Below are 27,339 nucleotides of genomic sequence, written 5' to 3' on the forward strand. Positions count from 1 at the left end.
CATTCTAAGCTGTCACTATCCCCTCTCTCCACCCAACTACCCTATTCCTAGACATATATCTGAGTTGTTACGTGCCCCATCCCAAATGATCAGAAACACACATGAGGGAGACAGTTTGCTTGGGTAAGGTGAATAGAGCCTAGTTAATTGGTTCATTTTATATGAACAGGTTGCTCCCTCTTACCATCAGTCTCTGGAACATATTGCAAAGTCAGCTTTGGGTTGTTGCTGCTTAGCTACTATGGGACAGTTCTCTACAGCCTGTCACCCGTAAACCTGCCAACACCACCACTGCAGTTTAGTATTTTTTACCCCGAATTTATAGTCAGGGAGCCTGAGATCCAAACGGGTTAAAGAATTTTTCCAAAATCGTAAGCTGGCAACACCAGAAATCTAGGCCTGCTTGGGTTGGCTTCTGACGCCTCTGGAATCTTTCCCACCTTCCTTACTTGAAATGTATTTGTTGGGGAACAATTAACCTCAGGATGAGTAATTTGTCACCATTCTGTGTGAGTTTCAAATTTTCCCATTACAAGAGGAAAATGAGAAAAATATGTCCTAGATAACACAGAGAAAAATGCTTCATTGTCTTAATTGCCTTTCTATTTCAATCAAGAAAGGCATTTAATTATTTCTGAACTACATTCAAAACTCTCTCTCAAGAATATTATTCTCCCCAGGTGAGTTAACCAAATCTGTGCAAAACGCTTCTCAAGTCTGAATATTAATATCCAACGTTTATTGAGCACTTTTTATATGCCAATGACTAAATTCTTTCCATTTATGATCTCATTTATTCCTCACAGCAAGTCTATGAAGTGGAAACTGTCATTATTCTCCTCTAACGAATGAGAAAACTGAGGCACAGAGAGGTGAGTGAGTTTGTCTAGGTTCCAAGGGCAGTAAGTGGTGAAGTCCACATTCAATCCTGGGCCACCCGCTGAGGCCACACTGCTCCCGTCAGCACCCTGCTATGCTGACTCTGAAGAGATGTACTTTCTCCTCTGAGTACATGTGCAAAACTTCCGAGGTGGAAGAATCATCCACAGGAGACTCAAGTCAGGTACTCGAGCATCGTTCAGACCCTCGAGGCTCTGGCATTTGAGGTGAGTCAGGTAGAGGCCATGGAGCCAGGAGGGGCAGAGTGTGTCAGGCTTCTTGCACCAGCTGAGGAAATAGCCTTTCTGCTGAACGCCAGTCCCCTGGTCCCTGGTGAGGCGCGTGTGACAGTCACTCGGTGCCCGCTCTGACTTCATCGCTGTTGGACACCACAGGGAGAGGAAATCAATTTTCCGTGATATGTATTTTACGGCCATTCTTCTTACCTCTCTTGGCTTTTTAGAGAACGAAGAACAATTAACTCAGTATTTATATTCTAAAATGGAATGGCATGAACACGTGTGCCGTCTGAGTGAGAGAAGGCACATATTTTCTCGTGCGATGAACTGCACCTTCCACAGCACATCCACTGGGAACCAGAACACAGACTGGGCTTTACAGGTGTCGCCACGGCAGTGGGAAAGCCGGCACTTGCATTTGTTCATGAGGATTTTAACCTTGGGAACAGGAAGCTCCGCACAATAAGAGTATACGTAGATCTTTGGATCGGAGCGTTTTATAATTTGGGTTAAAATTTCTTTTAGTCTTTACAGTAGTCTTAGTTTTAACAGCATAGTTATTTTAACATTTTAATGAAAATATTTTGTTTCGCTACTTTGCATAAAGGTTTATGTGAGAAAATGCAGATGTTTAAAAATAGAAAATAATAGCCTCTGTTCCTAATAAACAAGAGAAATTGTTGATTCTTTAATTGTGTGTATTTGAAGGCTTCTATTCACAAGCCTGATCGTCTGCTCAAATAAATCTGTTTTATCTCCAGGAAATACGTTAACATTTTGAAAGACTTTATAAGCGCAGCTTCTTATATTAAGATTTGTAGAAATCATACAACCTTGAGACATGGAAGCAGTTGTGATTTAATAAAGACTAGAACAACTAGAATTAGGTAAGAAATCTGAAAATTCACATTTTCTCTTTGCACTAGTCCATGGCCATGTGTACAGTACTTCGCAGGCATTTAAATCCCCAAATTCTATTATGTTCTGAGGGTACCATGACAACATGGACATATTTAAGGATGTGAGAGACTAAAAACAACATCATCAAGCTTCCAGTTTCCGATCATGGCAGCTATGGCATTCAGATCACCACACACACACACACACACACACACACACACACACACACACTGGTTTAAATGTTTTTGAAATCTCCTGAAAAGGGCTGAAGAGCTAAAATGACAGTGACAGCGGGGCGTTCCCAGGCCGATTTCTGGAGAAAGACCTGTAACCAGAGAGAGAAGTGGAGTTCTGGACACTAAAGCACTTATGCCTCAGACTGTCCCTGGTTATTGCTCACTTGAGCTTCTAGCAGAGGCTGCGCTATGGGGTGGGGAGGGCTGAAAAGGTCAGGGCTCCACGCCCATCCAGGGTGAAAATTATTAAGAAACTTCCTCACGTTAAGCTGGGATTTCAAAGCCGGGTTTTCACCGTCAGGCCAGAGTGAGTCTGAGGTTATCCCTCTTTCCCAACACTGGGGCCTTTTAGCCTCAGACCTGCCCTCAGCCCTCGGGAAGATCAGGAACTCACCGGGTGGCCCCAGGTACTCACAGCCTGAGTTGGCTAAGGAATCTCAAATTGTGAAAGGTGTAAGGTTGTCCTCAACTGGTAGCACCCAGAGACCTGACAGAGCAAACCCAAGCTTCCCAGGGGGCACGAGTGTCTGGGCCAGGCCTGGGTTATCCTTACAAATAACTTCACGAGGGCAAAGAAAGCAAGCGGCCGAAGATTAGCAGAACAGAAGGAAACACCGTTATATCATGAGATTCGGCAGAACCAACAGAAAGCAGAAAACATGTCTGCACTCCCTCAGACTTGGAAAGTGTCAGACATTCACAGGTACCAGGGGTTAGGACTTCAACATATCTTTTGGTGGGAGACACAATTCAACCTATAAATAACATAAATAACAAAATTGTAGAACTATAGTGTGTTACTTCCAAACTAGTAGAAGAGATGAATCGAAAAAGTATGAATACTGAAGATTAAAAATAATATAGATACCCAAATCTAACAGGAACAGTATGAGAAAGGAATATTATAGGTTAATCTTACCCATGAACACAGATTTTTAAAAATTCTAAACAGAATATTAACAAATTGAATTCAAAATATAAAAGGGTTGTATCTCATGAACAAGTAGGACTTAGCCTTTGATTTTGAGGTTGGTGTAAGACAATGAAAATCAAGTAATATAATTCATCACAATCGATTAAAAGAGAAAAATCACATTATTATCATCATGACAAAGAAAATAGCAGTTGATACAGATAATAAGAGTACCTATCTCATAGAGATATTGTGACAATAAATCTATATGAAGTACTTAAAACGGTGCTTGGCACATAGCAAACCCTCAATAAAATGTTATACAATACCACTATTTATAAACCTAAAAGAGATTTCAAAGATATACACAAAAGGCATCCAAATAATCAATATATTAGATAAAATCGTGCTCACCTTCATTAGGATTCAGGCAAATACAAAATAAAACCAGAATAAGACACCATTATACCTATCAATTAAGCAAATGTTAAAAAGTCTGACAATTCACATGTTGCCTAATACATATGGGAATTCACATAACTGCTAATATGCATAACCATTTTGGAAAACAGTCTGGCATCAGCTACAAAAATTTTTACCTTATAATCCAGAAATTCCACTCCTAGGTATACACTCTACAGAAATGCATGTTAAGCCAACCCAACATTCCAGGAGTAAATCCTACTTGGTCATAGTGTATGACCCTTTTTATAGGTTGTTAAATTCAACTTACTTCTATTTTGTCAAGGATTTTTGTATCTATGTTCACGAGGGAAATTAGTCTATAGTTTTCTTTTTTTTTGTGAGGTCTTTGTCTGGTTTTTGGTAACAGGATAATAGTGGCCTCATAAAATGAGTTTAGCAGTGTTTTTTCCTGTTCTATTTTTGGAAAAAGCTTGTGAAGAATTGATGTTATTTCTTCTTCAAATATTTAATAGAATTTACCAGTAAAAATTATCTGGTTCTGGACTTTTCTCTGTGGGAATATTTTTAATTGCTAATTCAATATCTGTACTTCTCTTTTAAAAAAACTTTTTAGGGTACATTTTGTTTATACGGGCATAATGACATGTGTTGAAGTCTTGAGCTCTCCAGGCAAGCTTTTCTTTCCATTTTCTAAAGTCGCGATAAAATATATATAACAGAAAATTTATCATCTTGACCATTTTTAAGTGTACATAGTTCAGTAGTGTTAAGTATATTCTCAGTATATTAACTGTGAATACACTTAACCAATCTCCAGAACACTTTTCATCTTGTAAAATTTAAACTTTATATCCATTAAACAACAGTTTGTGGTATGCTTTTAGTCAATTTCCAGAGCACTATAATGGTTGTTTTTGAAGTTCTGACCAACTTAATACTTGTTTTTTAAGGACAAGATTTGTCAACTCCCTCACTCCAACGTGCCAGCAGCTACAAGTCTAAACACATGACTTTGAGGGAAATAATCAAGGTGCAGAAGAGTCATACAGTATCATTCCATTTACATCTCCTTCTCAGCTCAGGGGAGACTAAACCACCTGGTCTAGGCATGAGTGTATAGGTGGGAACACAGGAAGTAAAGCGAGTGACTGTTGCCTAAGTGAGAATAGTAGTCACCTCCTGGAGGAGGAAGGAAGTGTAGAGGGACACGGGCACATGGAGTACAGGGATGGTCTCCAGGATGACGATGCTACTCTATCTCTCGACTTAGATGGTGGTGAACAAACTTTCATTTTATAACCATATATATACAACGATTGTTTCACAGGTACATACGTATGTCAAAACTTATCAAATACTGCACTTTAAATATGTACAGCTTCTTACATATAAATTATACCTTAATAAAGCTTTTAAAAATGGTTCAAGATTTTAAAAATCTGTATGTCGCAGCCTTTTTGGCAACCCTATGTTAACTCTACCGTCAGTACAAATACCTTCTCAAGAGCTACTTGAGGAATCAACACGGCGCACGGCCCACAGCCCTGTCTTAGAAAGGTTAGTGAACACACATTTTCCGGTCATCCTTCCTACCTTGAAGAACAGCTTCCAGTTTCCCCTGGTGGGGAATTCTCTCTCACCTATTGTGGCAGCCTTGACTGCACAATAAACCTGGACGCAGGGTGGTTGCAACGTGACTTAGAATGAGACAAATGGACTCCCTCCCTGGGAACTCTCTTCTCTGCAAGGGGTAGGAGGGTGGAGCTGGGGAGACCACGCAAAGCTGATGCCCCCTAGTGGTTGTTCCCCGTGGCTGCTTTATCATTTCTGTGTAGAAGGGATGGATGGGGCTGGCAATCTAGTGGAGGATAAGATTTGGGGGACAACTTTAAACTACTTTTACCAGCGTTTTGAAAAAAGGTAAGAAATCTCAACTGCCCAGACTAATAATTAGGGTTTGGGGGCAATTTAATGCTCCTCCAAGCATCCCCTTGAAGTCACCACCGGATAACTCCTAAAGACATTGCCAATTAGCACCTGGTACCTAGAGCCCCAGAGTCAATATGGTTGGTTTCTGACCCTGCAGACCCCAGTTCTTTGGCAGTTTTTTTTAATTCCATGAGCCACTCTTTATTAACAAAATAAATACCCCTTTTGGTTTAGCTTGCCCAGAGTTGGTTCCTATTACTTGCATCACAGAAGGCTGATACATTGGGGACCCGAGCAGCAAATGGGATGACAGATCTTTAAAGCCTCTTTCGATGCTGTAGTCCTAAGATAAGCACAAATATAATTAGGTCTCTCTCATCAGAATCAATAGTTACAGATGTGCTGGGAAGACAATACTTGGTTCAGTATCTCAAATAGACATGTTGGCTCTAGACACTTTAAAACAATGAAATAAAGTATAATTTGCAGCCCTGGGTGTATACTGGGAATATAGTTCCAGAAGTGGACTCAAAGGACACTTACTGGAGATATTCAGCTAACCTTGGAAGGAGGCTCTGCTAGAATACCAGCATCCATTAAGACTGATGTCAACGCATAATGAAACAGTTGACTGCATGTCGGGGCCATAAACATAAAGTAAACATAAAGAGGATAATGAAATCATAAACATTAATCAGCACTGGGAACAAACGGGGCCAGAGGAAACCTGAAGAATCCTTTAGCCGATCTCAAGTCTCTCACCAGAAAACAGTCATGCTTCATATTTGATTTTCATTAGCGTATTTAGTGTACCTCATGAAATCTTATAATATCTGTTCACTCTGGTTTGCATCTTAGCATGCTTACAGTGATGAAATCTGAGAAAACAAAAAACAAAACAAAAAATAGGGGTTTTTACTCTGAATTGGGATGGGTGCGTGGTAAGAGCATAGTTCTACAGAACGTGGTATAGAAAAAAAGTTTCCATTGATTCATAATATTTTTATGCAAATCTCTTCTGAAATATCTCTAGTTTTTTTTGCAGATAGGAACATGGTCCCATGCCCGATAGAAAGCATTCTGTTTTGTTGAATGGTGAAACTGACCTCTCGGCTCTTCGGCTTCTAATGGCTAATTAAATCCACTGTGCCAAGAAAATAAAATTATAAAAAAATAACTATGATGCAGAAAATAATTGGTGTATTGATGTATTTCCTGATTCCCTTACCTAAACGGTTACACAGGCGTTAAGAAAACAAAATGTATTTGATGGAAATTCTTGGCCTTCTCCTTTTTAAATTATTCAGTAACGTTGGGTAGTTACCAAATCGTCTCAGCGCTTATAAAACTCCCTATGCTAATTGTGGCCAGCAATTAATAATTATAACAGATTACACAAAGCAGGAAAAAAGCTACCCTAATGTTAAGGAGGAAAGCTTGCAATTAGGTGGCGCAGCCTTAGCCGTCTTCACTCTGAATCTCTGTGAAGAATGAAGAAAAGAACCTCGGCACCAAAATTGAAGGGGACCAGTTTTCTGATTGTGTCCTAGGGGATTTGGATAAAGCTCAAGCAATTTGAAGCATCCCCTCAGGTTGTACTCAGCAGAATTCCTGACCTCTGACACATCCTATCTATCACAAGCCTTTATCAGGAGAAGATGCCAAATCACAAGCCATTTGGTGGCATATAATTGCTTCGACATTGACAGCACAAGGATATATATCATCTCCTCTGTTTAAAAGGGAGTGAGCATTTTAAATGGAAGAAGACTGACTAAAAGCAAATTTAAATAGAAACTAGAGGGAGTTAAACCGATACTACACTGAAAGGAATATCAAAAATAAAATAAAAGCTTAAATATAGGTTGAAGAAAAAGATTAATAATGTATGATTTATAATCATCCTCTTTCTGGTTTATTAGAAATATTGAAGAATTGAGAGTTAAAAGAAAGAAAAAAAAATGAAAGAACAAAAAAAAAGGAAAGGAAGAAAGGGAGAGAAGGAGGGAGGAAATAATACAATTTAGAACAGCTTTAAAAGCACGGTTTCAGATGGCATATGAAGTATTGTGTTTGGTTTCATGGATACAGAATTAATACTGATCTGCAAAGACAGAAAGTTCTGTTCTTGAGGAAAGGCTCAAGGTTAGTCTGTCTTCAACTTCTCTTTAACACCTCTCTTTAAAAAGGAAAAAAAAAAGAGCAGGTCATAGGCTCTGAGCCTTTGGCAGACAATAGCATTGAGCTCAAATTTAATTATATTATGTCGTCTTTATTATATTTATTTTTGTGCTTACCTTCTATTTATGGTAAGTGAAGTGGTTTCCATTTGTGATCAGCCTATAAATTTTTTCTTTATTTACATTTTTAAAAACTGAGTCGACTTAAAGATAAACATTAGCTAAATTAGAGTATTGGGTAAAAAAATAAATAAAAAAACAATAATGATTCCAACATGGTTAGACAAAACCTTATAAAAAGCACTGAAACGATGTTAGTTAAGAAAATATCAACTTAAAATCATAGACTGAAGGAAACTAGGAGCAGACGATCCGGATCTCCTCATTTTACACATGAAGAGACCAAGGTCCAGAGAGAGGGCAGAAATTACAGGATTTGCCATTACACTTTTTAAAGGCAGAGAAAGGTGTAAATCTAAGTCGCCTGCCTCTTCCTCCATTGCTTTTACCATTATTTAACTTGTAGCCTTCTCAAAAGCTATATGTGTTGGGCTTGGCTAAATGTGTCTCGTCTGCAAAGGTGTCGAAGTCAAGAGGCAGGCCGCAAAGAAATTGATATTCTTTACCAAAACATGGAAAACTTGTGCAACTTGCAAGACCACAGTGACATCTAGTGGTGCCCTTTGACAATGCAACTTTTTATGCAACCCTTAATTTGAGCAAGTCAATTAAAAAGCAAAGCTTATTTTGTTCAATATCTCTCGTTGGAGATTGTCTGTTTTTAACAGGAGTACCACCTAAGTAAAGTTGTGCCCTTCCTTAGTGTATCATAGAGAGAAGCAGATGATGATGGTTTGTCCCATTATTGGTGATGGGACAGATTTGGTTAACACGGTGTCTGCCAGGGCTACCCACTGTGAGGTTACTGTCCTTTCCTTTCTAGTTAACATCTGATTTGTGGAGCAATATTTTGAAGTTAAATATATTTTTCCTCTTCAAACTTTCATTTGCTATTTTTACTATCCATTGATAATTCTTGCTTGAATCAATTATTACTATAATGGTTGCAAAATGGTAATTCTCTAATTCTGTCATTCCCTTCTCTATTACTTATTATTTTACTTATTTGTTTGTTTTTATTAATATGGATTTATGAATTCTTACATTATCTATAATATACTATACACAATCTAAATTATACTATCCATAATCCATAATCTATTGCTATTTGTTTCTCTTCAAAAATATAAATGTCATGAAAGTCAGAAAAAAGTATGAGGAATTGTTTCAGATTAAGGAGACTGAAGAGATCTAACAACTCAGTGTTATGAGTAACCCTGAATTCAGTTCTGCATGTGTGTGGGTAGAAAGAGTTGTAGACGGCTACAAAAGGACATTATTGGGATAATTGATGAAATTCGAATAATCTTGTGAATTAGATATTGTGGATTAAATAACAATACTGTACCAGTGTAAATTTTCTGTTTTGGTCATTTTACTGTGATTCTGTAAGAAAATGTCCTTGTCTTAGAAAATATACACTAAAACACGTAGGGGTAAAGTGGCATCATGTGTGCAGCTTATTCTCAAGTGGCTCAAAAACTCTGTGTGTGTGTATGTGTGTGTGTGTGTAAAGATAAAATGATAAGCAAATGTGGCAAAAGGTTAACAACTGGTGAATCTGGGTGAAGAGTACACAGGGGTTCTTTGTACTATTCTAGCAACTTTTCTGTAAATTTGAAATTATGTCAAAACAAAAATGACCAAAAAAAGGAAAATAAAGTTTCAAGGAAGTTTTAAAAGCGCTATTTATTTTTTAAAAAAAAAAAGAAAATAGGCAAGTAAACTTACACCTACAGGCTTGAGACTTTCCAAGTCTCAACTAAGTTTTTTTTTACTGCTATACACAGTTTGAGATAAAGTCTCCCCCGACCCCACCCACGCACACACTCTTTTCATCAGGAAATTATCATGCTAGGCAAAGAAATCTATTATAAATTACTAGTTTAAATTCCCCAAATGTCTGAAGAATTCCTGAAAGGCACACATTTTTATAAAAGCTCACACATTTAATATCACATACAAAGACTGTTATCCAGCTTGGGCTCTGGCACTGAACCCAACCAACCAGCTGTGATTACCCTTAATTTGGAATAGAAGATGTTGGCTATGAAAAAAAAAATGCCCCGAAATATCAATCTCTTAATCTTATAAGGAACAAAAAATGAAATCTTGGTGAGACTGTAGCCAGAGACACTTACTAAATGTGGGTGAAGTCGATGAGGGCATTGCATAGAAAGAAAAATAAAATAAAAAACAATCTCAGGTTTTAGAACTAAACAGCCATGGATAAGAATCACAGTTCTACCTGTATGGTCTGTGAGGTTAATTTATTTAACCCCTATGAACCTTAGTGTCCTCGCTTGCAGAATCAGGCCTCTTTTGAGTGGGTATTCTACATCTGGCACTGTAAGTGATGGCTGTACTCTAGGTCCTGAGTCAGGCATGGTGGATAGTGGATAATGGATAATGTGCACCTGTTGGGGCATCCTCATTTCTTACCTGAACTGCCACTGTCTCTTATCAGGTCTCTAGCATCCACTCTTGTTCTCCTTGCAATCCATTTCCCACACAGCACAGCAGCAGCACCAGCTTCCTAAAAGACAAATCTGCAGCTCAAAGTCCAAACTTCCTAATGTGGTACGCCAGCCCCTGGTGACCTCATGGCCTCATCCCGAGCATCTCTCTAACTCTCTCACGATGTCCCTTCCCCACGCTCTCCCCTCTATCTTCTCCACTCTCTGAGCTCTTCTGCTGTCCCCGAGGCTGTGCAATTACAAACATGCTCAACATCTTCAAGGTCCGGTGTGGCGGTGAATAGCCATACGTGGCGACTAAGCGCTTGAAATGTACCTAATATGACTGAAAAACTGAATTTTTAATTTTTGAAATTTTACTTAAATTTAAATAGCCATATGTGGCTAGTGAACAGAGCAGGCACATAAAACTTCTTTAGGTTCCCAAAGTGCTATGTCCTCTGTTTTCTCTGGGTCTTTACCCTTGCTGTTCACTCTCAGCCGAAGACATTCTCTTCATCTATTATGTCTCAGCCTCCATATCCCTTATTATATGCTTTCACAGGGTATGATTATATAAACTCTGCCACTGATAAACTCTCAAACAAACAAACAAAAACTTTCATTGTGCAAGTAAGGCTCTGTGTCAGAGCAATAACACCTTAGAGGTGTTTTTCTCTCTGCCCTTGACTATACATTAATCCAATGGGTGGAGGGCAACGACAGTTGGTCACAGGCCACAATTCATCCCATTAATGTGTTTTGTTTGGCTTTTACAACATGTAAAAAATGGAGCCAACATATTAAATGGAAGAGATTTCATCTCCCAAAAATATATATATATGGATTCCTGGATCCTCTGGAAAATCTGGCCACATTGGACCCATATTCACTTCTGCTCAGTAATCATCAGCTAGGCTCATTCCAGTACCGTAGTCACTAGCCACATGTGGCTACTTAAATTTAAATTAATAAAAATTAAATAAAATTAAAAATTCAGTTCCTCAGTTTCACTAGCCACACTTCAAGTGCTCAATATCCACAGGTCGTGGCTACCAGGGCAGATGGAGAGCACCCCCAGCATCACAGGTGCTCTGTAAAGGTACATTCTTTAGAGGGGAACTGGGGAGGGATGCCTCCTGCAGGAGGAGTGAGTGCTTGTTAGGTCTGAGGCCCCCCGGCTGGCCCACTTCAGCCCTTGACATGACCTGCCTGCCCTCTCCACGCCCCCGTAGGCATTTGAATTTGAGAATCTGGTCTATCATATACTTTTGGGTTTTCTACTTAATTTTTTCAATTTTTTGGAAAACACCACTAAGCTAAGGTATAAAAGGAGTTAAGAGCCAGAAGTGATCTGAAAATGAATATGAAAGTAGGGGTAATAAACCTGTAAAGTGGTGTGTGTGTGTGATCAGTGCTTTCTTGGTGGGAACTGTTCAAGCAGGAAGCAACTCATGGCTGAAAAGTACTGTGCATATGTAAGAACTACTCAGCAAAAAGGTAAGCAAATGCAATTGTCAAAATGGAATTTCTGAGTACGTGATCTGCAGGGGTCATAGGTAACATAGATGATGGGATCTGGGTGGGACCTGATGAACTAAGGGGCCAGTTTAAGGGACAGGAGCCCCTAAGCTCCTGTGGAATATTACAGTGGGAATGGACTTAGATCTCTGATTTTTTTCCAGGCAACTCAGGAATTCAGATATTTTATGCACAATCTCCCAATTTTAGCACGATTTTTGAAGAAACACTCTTCAAGCAAAACAAAAAGTTTTACCAGATTCAGGCCCCAGGGGCCCGTTTGCCAAGTCTGAGCCTATAGGTTGGCAGCACAGCAAAGATTAACTCGCCTAATGCTGATTCAAGAGAAGATCCGGTATTGAGAATACCAAGGTTCGGGGCAGGCGGAACCAGGCTGCAAACCAGGAACACAGGCTGCAAAGGTCCCAGGCCCATCAGATCTACCTGCAGAGTATCCAAGTGACAGAGCAGCAGAGAGCTGGTCTTTGGAGGAAAAAAAATATGCCTTACAGAAAGCACTAAGAATATTTCAAACTTAAATATTGAATGTTTTCTCGTATTTGGTGGGAAATGAATCCAGGGGCAACAAGTCTAAACTTCTCCTTAGTCACTTTGGACTTATGAACAATAGATTTCACAAACAGCCATGGGCAAATAGAGAAGCTGGGCTCCCGCTCAAGGAACTCATCACGCTCTTAGTGTTCTTATTTAATTGTGCATCTTCCAAATGCACCGTGAAAGCTCCATGAGGGGAGGGACTGTGCCCAGCGTTGAGCCCACGTCTGGTGCCTAGAGTTACTTACAAACATGGGTTGACTGGATGCCATGGGGACATAGGGAAGTCAAGCTAATTGGAGACAGTGAGGAGGTAGGGTTTGGGGGTTTGACAGAAATCATCTATGGTGGCTACAGAACGAATGAAACCTGCAAAGTACCCAGGACACAGACATCTACAGGAAGTAGTCCCTAAGATATCTTTCCTGTCAACGCTACTGATTTTAAGTATAAGAATGACAAATTCTGAAACACATTTGTCTGTGAATAGGCACACGCTATAATGTAATGACTGAAGTAGACTCTGAAGCCAAACTTCCTGGGTTCAAATACTTACCACTTTGGATTTTGAGCAAATTGTTGAACTCCTCTATGCCTCAGTTTCCTCATCTGGAAAATGGGGATGATAATATCTACATGAAGAGGTGAGTGTAAGAACTTATTTTTTGTAAAGGGATTAAAAGAGCACACGGCACAAGGTAAGTGTTAGCTATTATTTTTTTTTTAGAGAATATCAAAGAAAAAAAAAGATGTAATGCTACTTTTAGATCTACGTATCAGATATATAAAACACAAGAACCATGGGCTCAGTTAACATAGGGTTCAAAGGGCCTTGGGGGAAGGGAGGCAGTTCCCTAGTTCTGATGGTTTCTCTTTAAATACATGGTGGTAGTCACCGGGACAGGGCGATTTTGGTAAGAATGATTATGCACACACTGACCCCTTACCCTCTGCGTCAGGGGTGGTTGGTGGGAGACCCTCAAAGTCCACATCCTACAGTGACGTGTTATTAATTGTACCTTCACCTTAGATTCTAAATGTATCACACGAATAGCTCTCCGAAGGCTGATTTATTTCTAAAACTCTATGGTTTTTTAGTTCTGTATGCTCGTGGGAAAAAACCTGACAATGTTTTACCTTGAAACAGAAATAGTTTCAGACATTTCTGGGTGGTTAATCAACCAGAATGGCTGGTAGACTAGACCGGGTCTCACGCGTGCACCTGGCACCAACGCGCCCGCCAGGCTCTGCTGCTTCACTGCGGAAACCCTGCAAGCTGTTGGATCTGCTGGGCTCCTTAACCACAGATGTTCCTCAGAGGCAAACGTCTTCACGTGTGTTTCTTCTCTAAGAAGCTTCTTCCATAAAAGCAGTAGTTTCCGAAACAAAACTGCAGGAATATTTGCTCTGGGGCAAATGTTCTCACATTTCCATTAGATCGGAATCATCTGCAAAATTTGTAAAAAGATAACGGAGGCTCAGTCTCTATCCCAGACACACCCACCCAGAATCTGTGGGGTTGGGCCCGGGTGTCTGTGCTTTTCACAAGCTTCCCAGCTGCTTCCAATGCCCATCAAAGATGGAGAAACACTGGCCTGTTAACATAACAATCTGGCGATATCGTGAGTGTCAAATTCAAACATAGACCCAATTGAAAATAGAGTCAAATAAAACACTAAGTCACTTAAAAAAAAAAAGAAAAACTGAACTAGCATAATTACAGGAAAATGAAAATATACAGATCTTACAGTTCACAAATGGACATCAGATTTATTCGCATTGCTTCTGGTTCTCTTCTATTTTCTACTTTGACCAATACAGAATATTTATACTTTATAATTTCATTAAATGAGAAGCCAAACTTGCCCAGTAATCACAGTATCTCTTATGGAAACAGAGGAGTTTGATGACAATCTAATTTTCAAGAGCAGGTCATGGTGGAGTCGGGGATCAGGGGTGAATTACAAAGCCCACTCACCCCACCTCAGCTCCTGCTGTTGCCAAGCAAGAATGAATAACCTCATGGAGCCAGCTCTTCCAACTTTCTAAGAGAAACTGGAAAATTCAGTTTGTATGTATAGGCTTACAACTTTTAAATGGGTAGCAGCTAATTAAAAATGTTTTTGATAACATCATTTTAAGGTGCACCATTGAGGCCCAACCATAAAACAAAGCAAAATTCATCAGCCCAGATTTCACCTGCATGCCCCAAGTTTGTAACCTCTGTTCCAGAAGTTCTGAGTTCTGTATCTGAATTGTTAGACAATCAAAAACCATTTGATGACTTCATCCAGTTGGCATTAACGTTAGTTATGCTGTCTCTAGAACTAACAAAATTCTCTGCCATTTTTGAACCAGAGCGTTTATACGAGGAGCCATATACTAAGCTCATTTTTTCACTCAGTAGATACTTTGCTCCTGCCCTGTACCAGGCCCTGGGAACACAGTGGTAAACCGAGCCTTGACCAAGTTTAATATTTGCATGGCATGTAAAAATATTCACGAGGCTCATCGCCTAGTCGGTGGTCAAGATTAATACAGACGGACAAAATCTTAAGAACAGAATAATACCTCAGAGATCACTTTTTCAGATGAAGCTGAAGCCCAGAAAAACAAAGGCTGGCTGAGGATCACACAGCTTGAAAGGGAGTAAAAGTTATAGTCAAGTCCCCCTCGCCCCTCCCGCTGCCGATTTCAAACCGAAATCCAAGGGGACTGATAAAAGATCGTCAAGGGAAACTAGCAGGCCTGATGCCAGAGACACGACTTCAGTTTAGCAAGAAACCATTTGAAAAGCAACAGGATATTCCATTTAGAATTGGCTGAGAATTTCGTCTACATTCATGGAGACTATTATTTCCAGGAAGTCAGAAGCTATACTATCTTACCTCAGAACATGTAAAACAATAGATAAGCAAGGAGTTGCTTTTTTATCTATTAAGAATAAACAGAAAGAAAATTTAAGGGGCAAATTGCCAACATTGATAAAAAATAGATCAGGAAAAGAACATCAACATCAGTATTGGTAAGAGCAAAGGTGTGGTTAACAGCAGGGTTTGCGTAGTCTTCCTTACGAATCTCCTACCTTGGCTCAACCTTGTCCACGCATTGCAACTGAATGTTGAATCCACTGGGGGAAAGAAAGGAAGTATTTTTCAGAACGACCGCAAGAATGACTAGTTCCCTAAATGGCTCCTAGCATTGTCGATTATTTTCTAAGCAAGTACTACCTCTAAGATGTATCCCTAGTTTTAAGTGTTATAGTATCCGCTATCTTAAAAAGGTAAGAGAAATAGGGGTGCCATAATGACCAATTATCAAACTGTTCGGAATGTATTTGAATTTCAGAAGCTGAATGACAGGCAGTCGACTTTAAAAAGAGAAGCAGAAGTGACTCTGGGTGGCTGAGTGTGCTTGTTGGTAGGGATTTCTGCTGTCACTGAATATAAAAGTAACTTGAAAAGACTAATTCCAAAAGCGAGATTATGGGTGATTTTTATTCTTTTCAAATACTTCACTTCTCAAATAATAAGCAGTGTTTAAAAAACATGAGGAAAAGTCTTTTTAACAATCATATAGCATTTAAAAAACAATCAAAACCTTATAATTCCTACTTTCAACTTGACATGATTCTAAATTTTTTCTTCTAGAACCTATTTATCTCTGTTTTTATGAAAGACAAGAGTGGAAGCAACTAGAGTGTAAAACTTATTTTTTAAAGGTGTTTCCCCACACCCCCCCCCAAAAATTGGCACATAACTTATTAATACTTTAACTTCTGTAAGGCTCTTGTCCCATTACCACGGCCATAGAAAAATTCCTCCCTTTTAAACTTGGAAACTACAAAATTCTTCCTTCTCTGTTAACTAATTATATTCACAATTTGACAGAATGTCACTCTTTTGGGAAAGCAGTGTTTTGACGTAAAATGCTCATGGAAACATGGCATACTACAGAGAAAACACAGAGGCCCTAATAAGGGGCCCCAAGAAGCCTCACGTTCAGTTCAATGTCTGAAAATTGACCTCAAGAGACGTGCTGTGCACATAGCCTGATTTAGGTCACTAGAACAAGTTTTAAAAAATGAAAACACCAACTGCAAATACGTTAACTAGTGTGAGGGTTTAGAGTGTTTAGTACTAACTTTGACATGAAAGTTTATAAGATGATTAAAAGTTTTTTTAAGAGAAAAGTGATCGTGGGTGAAAATACATACACACCAAAAAATAGTAGAAATCATTAAGTGGACAGGAAAAGTGGCCTAAAAAGGGCCCATAAGGGATGTAATACCGTGTCACTTAATTTGATCAAGTATAACAAGAGGGAAAATCTAATCTGATTTTGTTTCCTCTTCAGAAGCACAAACTAGGTGGTTAAACTTAATGTTTTCTTAGGCCTAAAGTCTGGCAGTGAGTTGGAAACCATTACAAAGATGGCTGAAAAACAAAAAATTTGAAAGACAAATGGCATTAGACAATGCTACTCTCCCAACATATTAGAACAAGGAACAAATTAAGTCAGAGGTTCTCAACTGGTATATTTTGAACCACTCACAGTTTTGCTCCTAAATTGTGATTAATGTGTAACTAAAATTAAGTGTTGCTTCGACTGAAGCATGGTAGCCATCAGCACTGCCAACATGTCTTCTTTCCTGGCCACAGAAGGAACACTGAATTTCCATATCCTCCTGCGCTGGTGGGGCCACAGGGTGATGAGCAGAAGGGACAGACATCCAGCGCTGGAAGGAGCATGGCATTGCTGATGTGCGGCCCTTGGAGCCCTATCTCCTTGTCATGACCACCGGAGAGGTTCAAGACAGTGGCTGTTCCGTCAGCCTAGATCCCTGAGAGTCTGCACCAAAAAAGAGCACCACCGCCTACGTGCAGACACACAAGCAATGTGTGAGACATAAACCTTTGTAGTTACTGTAACGTAAGGCAGCTCCCTGACTGAAACAAAGGATACACACTGACAGAGTTATTTGTCCACCAGGCGGCTGAGCTGAGAGGCTCCTGTGACTTGGTAAGTAGAAGCTGGGATCTCCGTGCTATTAGGAGGTAAAAAAGTGTATTATTATTATGTGAAACTTGATGCCAAAGAAAACTCTACTTTTATTAAAACATCTGAGTACTTTTCCTTAGATCTTCTATGAGAATCCTCTGGTCAGACGTATGTATAAACAATACTAAATGTTGGCTAAGTTCACCATGCATAAATGATTTCAACTCTGCAATTTTATGCCTTTAAACAAAAAAAAAATTTAATATTTAAAATGTACTTTTTACACAAAGGCTGAAAAATCTTGTTTTAAATCAGAGATCGCCGCTAGGTCTTTGTGCAGCCTGACTACCACTAGAGGGAGCCATCTACTCCATTTTCTGCCTAACCTGACTCACCAAAAGGATGGCTGGAAACATCCAGCTCCACCTGGGGAGATAAATCTAGTCTTGCCACTTCTTTACTAAATGTAAAATTGTGTTGGTGTCAGACTAGTTGGGTAAAATCACCCAGGAAGCTCTGAAATGCACGTTCTCAGGCATCTCTAAAAGCTGATTCAGTAGGTCTGAAGTGTGGTTAAAAAATGTGTAATTTTTTTTAAAAAGCTTTCCAGACGTTTCTAATGCATAACTGGGTCTGCTATCCCTGGTATAGATTTCAAAGAACTGGCCCCTTCCAATCAAAGAGTTTTGTCATCTACAGGGCATTTTTGACAGGGGTCAAGATAAAAGAAGCCTAGATAGATAAAAACAAAACCTGCTAAGACCAGAATTTCAACAAAACACTTTATAGTAATAATCACAGGAAAAAAACAAGGTTCTCTTCAAATTTAAATTTATTAAGACATTCAGCTATGTCTGTCAGTCTACATCCAAATTTGCTACGAAAAATAAAATAAAGTCACATCCCACATTAGGAATACCAAGTCTGAAAAACACTTTTTGAGCCAAGCCTATTGTATAAATAAATGACTAGTTTCTTTTCATATCAAAATTCCCATAAAAAAATTACATTCCCCCCTCCCCAGTTCTACCTGTAGCCATGATGAATGTAAAAATTTAAATATGACATATCCTTGTCAAAGAAAAGGTGCAAAGTCTATTAACAGCTTTAAAAGTGGCATTTGCAGAGTGTGATCATACAGTTATGTACTCATTCCCAAAGTGCAAATATTGCCATAATTTAATACTGTTTTGATTCAGTTGCAAGAATTAAACATTACACAGGATTGAAAAGTACATGAGGGCCATTATCAGTGCCTAAAGCCCTTCCCACTTTGGTCTCCTGCGCTAACGTGGACTCCAAAGTGTTCATTAGAGTTTTAGCTCACTTCACACAGCCAACACAGTGTACAAATATCAACAAAAGTTTCATATACATCAAAATTTTGAAGACTCCATCACAAAGTTCAAGAGTCTCAGATGATGTGAATGCACCCGCAAGGCCCAAGTGCCCACCCGCCCCTCCCCTAAAGCACATACAAAGTATGAGCGTGCTTCGATCTCTCAATACAATCAATGCTTCTAAATCTTTGATTTCGATCAGAGCTGTACAAAACTCAATAATCACCAGACTGAGTTCCATTTAACCGAGGGAAAAGGGGGTGGAGAAAGGGACTAGTCTCTGCTCACGCTCTGTAACAGAACGATCCTGTCCCACAGAAAGTGAAATGTCAGTTCCACTTCTGCCTGCTTCTTCCCATGTTGTCCTTATGCTCTTCTTCCTCCTTTCTTTAGCCCCTTTCACACACTCAAATCTGATTTTATTTATCCCTTACATATCAGGGGCAGTTTCTGAAGTTGTTGAGATTTCCTTGTGGAAAAACCTCTACAAAACATCAGCATAAGACATATAAATACATTTTGATTAGCATACATTACAAAATGTCTCCCACAATGTCAAGGGCACGAAAGCAGGTGGTCTCCACTGACAGCACTTCCTGGATTAGATCCTTGGAATGTCGTTTCCCACCTAATCGCGTCATACATTCATTCCTCAAATCAGAGCACAGATCCCAGGGGGAGTTAACTTCCCCTGGAGTTAACTTTGTCAGTGTTACACCTGCTGCTTTTCTTCTTTTGCACTAAGAGGATATTCTTTGGGCTCACAAGTCCCTTCCTGGCTATCTGATCTGCTGGCAACGCACTCATTATTGTCCCTAGAACCGGCTTGCGTCCCAGCCCCTTGAGGACGCTCTTGGTCTGAGGGTTCAGTACCTTCCTGCAGGGCGACATTCTGCTCAGCTGCAGCGTGAGGCTGTGGGCCCGGCTCAGGCCCTAACCCTGGAGGCTGGGAGGAGTTTTTGAGCTGGCAGTGGCACAGAGGGCAGGTCTCCTGGACATACAGCCATTTCTTGAGACAGCCTGCGTGGAAGAAATGACTGCAAGGCGTGATCACAGCAGATTTCATGTCCTAAAAGGGGTAGAAGAAGATACCTCATAAGTGTCTATTATCTAACACCTTTGCTGCTACCCCTCAAAGTTCTGGTTGCAACATTTCTTTCCCACAAATTTCCCAGAGAAAATTTGTAACACAGATCTTAGAATAAAACTCATTTTCTATTTTAGTAAGAACACTCCTGTCATCAGAGACCCCTTCAAATAATGCAAGAACCACTGGCTAAATAATTTTTAAAAGTGAAAACCAAAAATGAGGAAGAAACGACTTTCCTGACTGGGTTCTGCCTTGTATGAAACATGAGGTGACACACTTGCAGCGGTACGATTACTGGGTCTCCACGAGTATGGCACGAGTATACTTAGAACCCCAGAAAATCTGATGAAGACAGGACTTTTCCAGTTACGCTTCAACACAGTTGAACAGAGCCTTCCATTATGAGATTATTGGCAAGGAGACAAAATCAGTCACATAACACCAGGTTGTTGGCAAGGAAGTGGCAATTTCATTAGGGAAAAGATATATATCGTTTTCAAGATATGTTCTGTATAAGCCAGTGGTTTCTCGACTTGCATCAGAATCACCCCCAAGTGCACCCAGTGCATTCGTAAGCCACCCCAGACCTACTAAATCGGGATAGCAGAAGATGGCATTTACAAATCTATAGTTACAGCAAGCCACCCATGTGACTTAGATGCACACTGGAGTTTGATAACCACTGGAATACGAGGTGGTAAACTCCAAATTAATATTCCTTGCTTAAGCTATATTCAGGGAGGGAAGGCTGAGGACACCAAGTTTACATTTAAGAATATACATTTGGTGAATTGACCATTGACTTTAAGTCCCAAAACAAGGAGTTGTGGCTATCACAGAAATTCCTTGCCAAGAGCTGGTAGCATCTGGGAGTCAACTTTTAAGCAGAAAGCCATCCAAGGAAAAGCAGCCAGCTGGGGAGTTAAGCAATTTGACTTTCATTTTCTGTGTAATATCAGCAGGTAGTTCAAGCACCTCAAAAAAAGTGATGTGACAACAGGAAATACAAAAAGAGGACTCTTAAATCTCAGAATATTTAGACAGAGGCTGCTGAAGCTATTGTGCCCTGCATCTGTCTTTGCTGTGCTTTGTCCTGAGTACTAAGAGGTACCGAGCACCAAGGAGTCAGAACCAAAATGATGACCACTTAACTTGGTGGAACCTACATCATGCCTCAGTTCTCTCGGATGCAAAAACAATCTGGGAAATATTATTTTGCTAGTACTCTAAGTATGATCCAAAACCAATAAAAAAAAGTGGTAGTTGCATCTTACTAGAAAAACTGCTTATTCTAGATTCTAGAATAAAAATTGAAAGATAGTGTTTAAATCAGCTTTGAAATATAAGAAAAAATAGGCCAAGTGTTTAGTCACCTGTAGAAGAGGCTGGTTGAGTAGCAGCTTTTACAGCTAAACTGTACTGTTAAGACTGTATGTCTTAAAGGCAGACATACATACACTCTATCTGGACTGTAAAGCAGCCCTGGGGAAAGAACATGCCCTGTATACTCACTACTACTATCCATGGTTTTATTCCACCAGCCCACACTCCAAGAGTGCTTTTAAAGGAACAGCTTCTGCTGTTGCTCATAAATCCTGCCCACACTTCCAACAGTTTAGCTGTAAAAGCTGCTACTCAACCAGCCTCTTCTACAGGTGACTAAACACTTGGCCTATTTTTTGTTATATTTCAAAGCTGATTTAAACACTATCTTTCAATTTTTAATAAAAAGCAATCATCAGCTATATATGATGCATATGTCAGAGGCCAGGTAGGCCACCTGCACTGGTATGCCAACTAGTTGCCTCTACCGTACTTCCCCACCTCCCATCCCACAGAGGCTTGCACCAGTCTCAGATATCTATCAACCTACAGATAAGCACATACTCACTTACTCTACCTATGTAAAGTACCTGAACGCTTCTTCCTCACTCAGTAAATGCCAGAAGGAAAAAAGTCAGAATCTTGGCACACCACTTTTCAGAAGCTGCTGACTCCTAATAAATAGTATATATTTGATAGTGCATATATATGTGTGTGTAAATATATTCAGGATTAAAATATAAAATGCACCTGTTTTTCCTTTATTTGTGGGTGAGCAATGTTGAAAACGACAGTAAATTAGAACTCGAGGAACTAAATTAAAATTAATTTAGAAATAAAATGGAAATATTTTATCAAATCTAGTAATTTCTGAGGCCCACTTTCTTTGCACCCAGAAGATAATTCTGCCTGGAAATTTAACTAATGTGGTTAAAGTCTCAAGGGATACACCGTATGACCCACCCAAATGGACTCTTACTGTGTGAGTTACCTGATAACAGATGGCACAAATATCATTGTGTTTCTCAAGCTGCTCCTTCGTAGCAAGGGGTAATGACTTAATCTTATTCACAGCATCCCTGCGGAGGAGGAAGCTCTTCCACCCAAGCTGGGCCCGAAGCCACACATTATAGTAGGAATGGATGAAGATGATCATTGAGCCCATTACTGTCCATTCTCCAAAGATGGTCTCTGAGACGCCATAGGCCACTACACAGAGGGCCACAAGAAACTCCAGCAGGCGGTAAGTGCCATTCACATAGTAGATGACATCATCCATGTTCTCCACTGGCTCTTTTCTGAATTCTTCAACCATAAATAAGACATAAATAAAAAGTGTTCCCAGAACCTTAAAAAAAAAAAAAAAAAAAAGCGTATATTAAAATAATATGATCACTAAGGTTTTTTTCATAGACTTTAAACAAAAACACATTTCTAATACTTATAAGATGCCATATTAATATCTAGAAGAGACACTGGTATAATCAAAATGGGAGTGATCTCAGTAACCCAGGCATTAGATACCAAAAAGCCATATCCTGAGAAACAACTTCCCTAAAACGACTGGTAATTCATTTTTTCTGACTCATCCCTTCCTCTAACTCCACAGGTCGCCAAAGTCCATCAAAATTCTATCTGAATTTCCTAATTCTGTAGTCATACCTGTTCCTCCACTTTGAAAAAGCCTTTACTTTTACAAGGAATGATGGACAAATCGTTACTGCCGGTGCTAGCGTCTTTTACTTCTTACTGATGAGGCAGCAAATATCCACCTTTGAGTTTCAATAAGCTTATCACTTCCAGGATGATATTGTATGTGTGCATATCTATGTGTATAAAGTATATATTGTGTCTCTACTATACATATTTATGTCAGTTATTTGTGTGTGTGTGTGTGTGTGTGTGTGTGTGTATATCATAAAACTATGGATATTTTTGAGTGGGTATTTACTAAAAAAAGTGCTCTAAAATAAGCACTAAAATCTTTTAATATTTTATAGTTAATCAATTTACAATTTACATGACAGCTCTATGTCGTACTATTCTGAAAAGGAGAAAATGCAAAATTTAATTACCTTGATAAAAAATAATACAGTGACATAGACAGGTCTAGTATTTTAATAACCTACCTTCTAACACCTATGCTCAAATAAACAATATATTCTAGTAAAGAGGGTGGGAAGTAATCACCTAAATAGGCTACTTATAATCACTAATCCTGAAAAAGTTTAATTCCTTTTCTAGAAGGAAAAACAAAGTTAATTAATCCCAGGCTTACCTGAAGAGAAGTGAGAATGCTGCTAGAAATAATAATAAGAAGCCAAAAATCCATGTGGAAAAACTGGCAAATCATGTAAGCCATATATGCAGGGAATATCAGTAAAAATAAACAAAGGCTCACAGCACGGAAGTGTTTCCATAAACTCCTAGAGAAAGAAAAGTATTCTCTTAAAGTGCCTGTCACCTAGTAAGTAGCACAACAATTGCATTACCAACTATTAGATCCTGTGACATGCTTAAATTTCACAGATGCTGTACTAGGCACCCTTCTCCATGCCGGTCACTGTACTAGATAGATTTCAGGGCAGGTCCTGTCGTAGGCTTGATGTTTCAAAGCCACCTGACTCATTCCCTTTCTCTTAGTCTCCATACTCAGCGGCCAAGTACCATCAATTCTTTTTTTCTTTTTTTCCCTCAATAGTTTGCTTTCAGTTTCATTCCCAGTCCTAGTGACTTCAGGCTTTTTTTTCCTCCTAGCACTAAACATTAACAATTTTAACAGTAATCTGTGTTCTAAAGTCATATGCCATCCTCTCCTGACCCGGCTCTACCCTGTGATGCAAATTTCTGCTCCTATGAGCACAGTGCCATTAAGAGGAATATGCTCTCTGATGAGCAGTATGTAATTCTCACACCGCTTGAGGATGGGGGAGAACTATGAACCACTGCGTTCTAAGACCTACCAGCGGGTCTTCCTCATCCAGCCCCTGATCTATCCTGGACACCGCCACACCTATCTTCCTAAATCTCCACGGGTGTAAGATTGTCAATACCTTCTCTAATTTCCCAGCTTAGTATCCACTCCCAATTTTTTGGTCCTAAGTTGTCAACATCTGTTCCTCACTGTAACCAAATAGGATTAATTAACTAACTGTCCTCTCAGAGAAAAACAAAGCCTCCAGTCCACTCTCTCTTTTTCTAAACCTTTTAAGCTAAACAAATATATTTATACAGGCAATGTAAATCCTTTCTCCAGGAATCACCCGCCCTCTCGGAATTCTTAACACCTGTACCAACCTGCCATACACTAAATTACAGTGTTATTTCAATTATATATTTATATATAGCATGTATTTTGTTTATATATCTATAAACGTTTTTACTTATATTTTCATTTTCTATTTATTATCAAAATAAATGTGTGTATATATATGTATGTATGAATATACGTCTTATCGCCCAAATTTAAACTCTTTAACAAAAGGATAACTCTTTCTTCATATAGCCCAGATCCTAAGCACATGGACTTGTTTGAATTAAGTGCCAAATAAAACTAAAATTCATTTCTGCTTGATATTTTCAAATTACTTTCCATTTGCTATTACCTTTTCTTACCTACCCATCCATCCACCCAAATGCAAAGCCCTTATGATGTAAGCAGGACAAAAGTTACCATGGTTATTTCATAGGGGAATAGTTACATGCATGGCTATGTTTTGAAGACAATAAATCAAGAGGTTTCTTAGACTCAGATTTCAGTTTCTAATTCCACTTGAACCCTACTTGTTGTCAATAGTGGAATATACACACAGAAGCCCCCTAGTTATGGCATGAGGAAAAGGAAAATAATTTTTTCTTGTGTTTACCTCTTCATAACATAGCAATATTGTAATAGATCATTCTTTAAATGTACCCCAATTTAAAATAGATTGTATACGAATTTCTAAAAGATAAATCTATAAAAACCCTCCCCAATAAGTGCCTTAGCAGAACTTTGAAAAATCTGTGTATGACAGAAAAAAAGGGGTGATTTCCACCCCCTACAAATTTACTTGTAGAATGATATACTTTATGTACCCAATTTATAAGTAAATAGATGATGCAGGGCCTTATTACTTCCACAAGGGTTTTTTTAATAAAAGATAATATATACTTCCATTTCCTGGGTAAATAAAAGCCAAAGTTGGAGTAATTTTTTAACTTAGTGATCACAAATCTAGAAAGAAATCACCATAAACCCAAAACAATTTCCCTCTCTCTTAAAAACAATTACAATCTATGTAAACTGAATAGCAAGACTTTAAGTTATTTAATGATTTCTTATAAAACATGAACACTGATTATTTAAACTATTATGAAGAAATGTGGATTTCGACTGAAATAGTTTGAAGTTCATAGATGCACAAAAATAAGCTGTTTTAATTAAATATCAGCATCTGTAATATGTTCTCAAATCTATGCAAAGCATCTCAAGGACACAAAAGGTAGCATAAATCCTCCTTCCTACCTGTAACTATTTTATAGGGAAGAGGAAAAATAACTATACACAAAGTTAAATGCTATACTGTGTGGGACTATCTATAATTAGTAATTCACAGAAGTGAATTACCATTTTGGTAAAAATTAAAGCTAGATACTTTTGAAAAGTGTTTTTCTTGCCACACATTTCTATTGTCAGACATTAAGGGACAAACATAAACTCGTCAGTAGCTCTGCTTTGAGATGCAAAACATAATTTCATTTTTTTAAAGAAAGGCTGGCAGGCAAGATTTATTGTAACAGTAGTTATACTATATTAGGTGATAAATTATAAATCATTTTCTTAAACAGGGCAATTTGCCTTAAAACTTTAAATGTATTTTTCAAAAGCAAGGTGGCTATGATCCATTTAAAGGAAGTAGATATATATTTATATATGTACACACAAACGTATTTATGTACATACACAGAAAAGTATATACATTATGCAGTTTTAAATTTATGTCTAATTTTTATGTGTATTACATACAAACATATATGTACATATATATTCTTATTTAAGCAGTTAAAATTCAATAAAAATCTTATGGTTATAGAATTGTATATATCTTCTCTTTTCCCCGAACTTTCTACAGCATTATATTAATCTTATTAATATGTGCTAAATTAATTCGTATAATTATTAATACTAAAAGTGCCAGAGATGACAAAATAGTAACTGTACTTAAGTCAAAAACAACTCAATTTAAGTGGCTATTAACTGAGTTCACCACTGAGTTCAACAACTTAAATGCTTCTAAGAAACCTTAAAAGGGTTTATCTAGAGATAAAAAGACAAATCTGATGAACTATAATTAAAATGCTAATTTGAAATGTTTTTAAAATTTGCTGTCAAAATTAATTCTATCTCCCAAAAGTCTACGTGCTCCCTTACTCATTAAACACTACCAAAGAAGCAATACATGCAGGAATTTTGATAATAATCAGAGTGTAGACAGATGATAGAAAAACACAGTGGCACTGAATTCTAAGCAATCCTTTACAGAATGTCCTTGTATAAACTACATTAAGCCAAAATAATATCTTAAAGAGCTAAATAATAATTTGACTTTTACTCTTTAAGAAAATTTCTGTAATATGAGACATGAATCTCGCTATGAATTTTATTTGGTACCGCAAGGTGTCAAGATAACCTTAGTTAAGTTCCAACTGTTTTAAAGATCATCAGATGAGGCCGTTATTCCATAAATGCCTATCTTTATGAATGCCTGAGTGTTTTTCTTTCATTTATGTTTCTCTCAGTACTTTTCCTCCTCTAACATTACACAGAATAAAATTATATATTATTTATCGGACTAAATTTAATGCTCTATGTTCTTAATTTTAAGACTGGACAAATATAAGAAGTATTAAATTTCTCTTAAGAAGAAAAACTTGATTTGTAATTACAGGACCTTGGATATGACTTTTAACTGTAGGAATATTGGGAGGAAACAGCAGAAAAGTCAAACATACAAGAAAAATTAAAAAATGAAGTTAACTTAAGCTCATACCAATTATTCATCCATTTTCTGCCCCTAAACATTATCTAAATCTTCAGACAACAAACTCATGCAAAGAACATTACAAAAATTTCTTTTAGGAAGTTTCTTACTTGTCTCTAGATGCTCCCAGCGCCAAAACAATAGGATCTGCAATCTCTAACATAGACTGTAGGATAGAAGCTACAACAATGAAAAGGATAATACTGAG

The 27,339-nt window shown here is 38.4% G+C and overlaps 1 protein-coding gene and 1 long non-coding RNA gene across 2 annotated transcripts in view; both read right to left on the reverse strand.

The window, feature by feature from the left end:
- Window positions 1–711: 711 nt before the first annotated feature.
- LOC107195280 lies at window positions 712–12,904 on the reverse strand. The gene is made up of 2 exons (XR_003044630.1): window positions 10,265–12,904; window positions 712–1,258 (listed from the first exon to the last, which is right to left on the reverse strand). It is a non-coding gene; the product is annotated as an uncharacterized LOC107195280 (long non-coding RNA).
- Window positions 12,905–18,169: 5,265 nt separating this feature from the next.
- RNF145 (ring finger protein 145) overlaps window positions 18,170–27,339 on the reverse strand; it is a 44,779-nt gene continuing 35,609 nt past the window's right edge. Inside the window, 4 exon segments of the mRNA XM_015585262.2 lie at window positions 18,170–19,764; window positions 22,100–22,456; window positions 23,387–23,534; window positions 27,242–27,339. The exon segment at window positions 27,242–27,339 is cut by the window's right edge and continues 15 nt beyond it. Coding sequence (XP_015440748.1) covers window positions 19,408–19,764; window positions 22,100–22,456; window positions 23,387–23,534; window positions 27,242–27,339 — 960 coding nt within the window. The 3' untranslated portion in view covers window positions 18,170–19,407.

Source organism: Pteropus alecto, unplaced genomic scaffold (assembly GCF_000325575.1).
Source record: "Pteropus alecto unplaced genomic scaffold, ASM32557v1 scaffold40, whole genome shotgun sequence".
Classification (NCBI taxonomy): domain Eukaryota; kingdom Metazoa; phylum Chordata; class Mammalia; order Chiroptera; family Pteropodidae; genus Pteropus; species Pteropus alecto.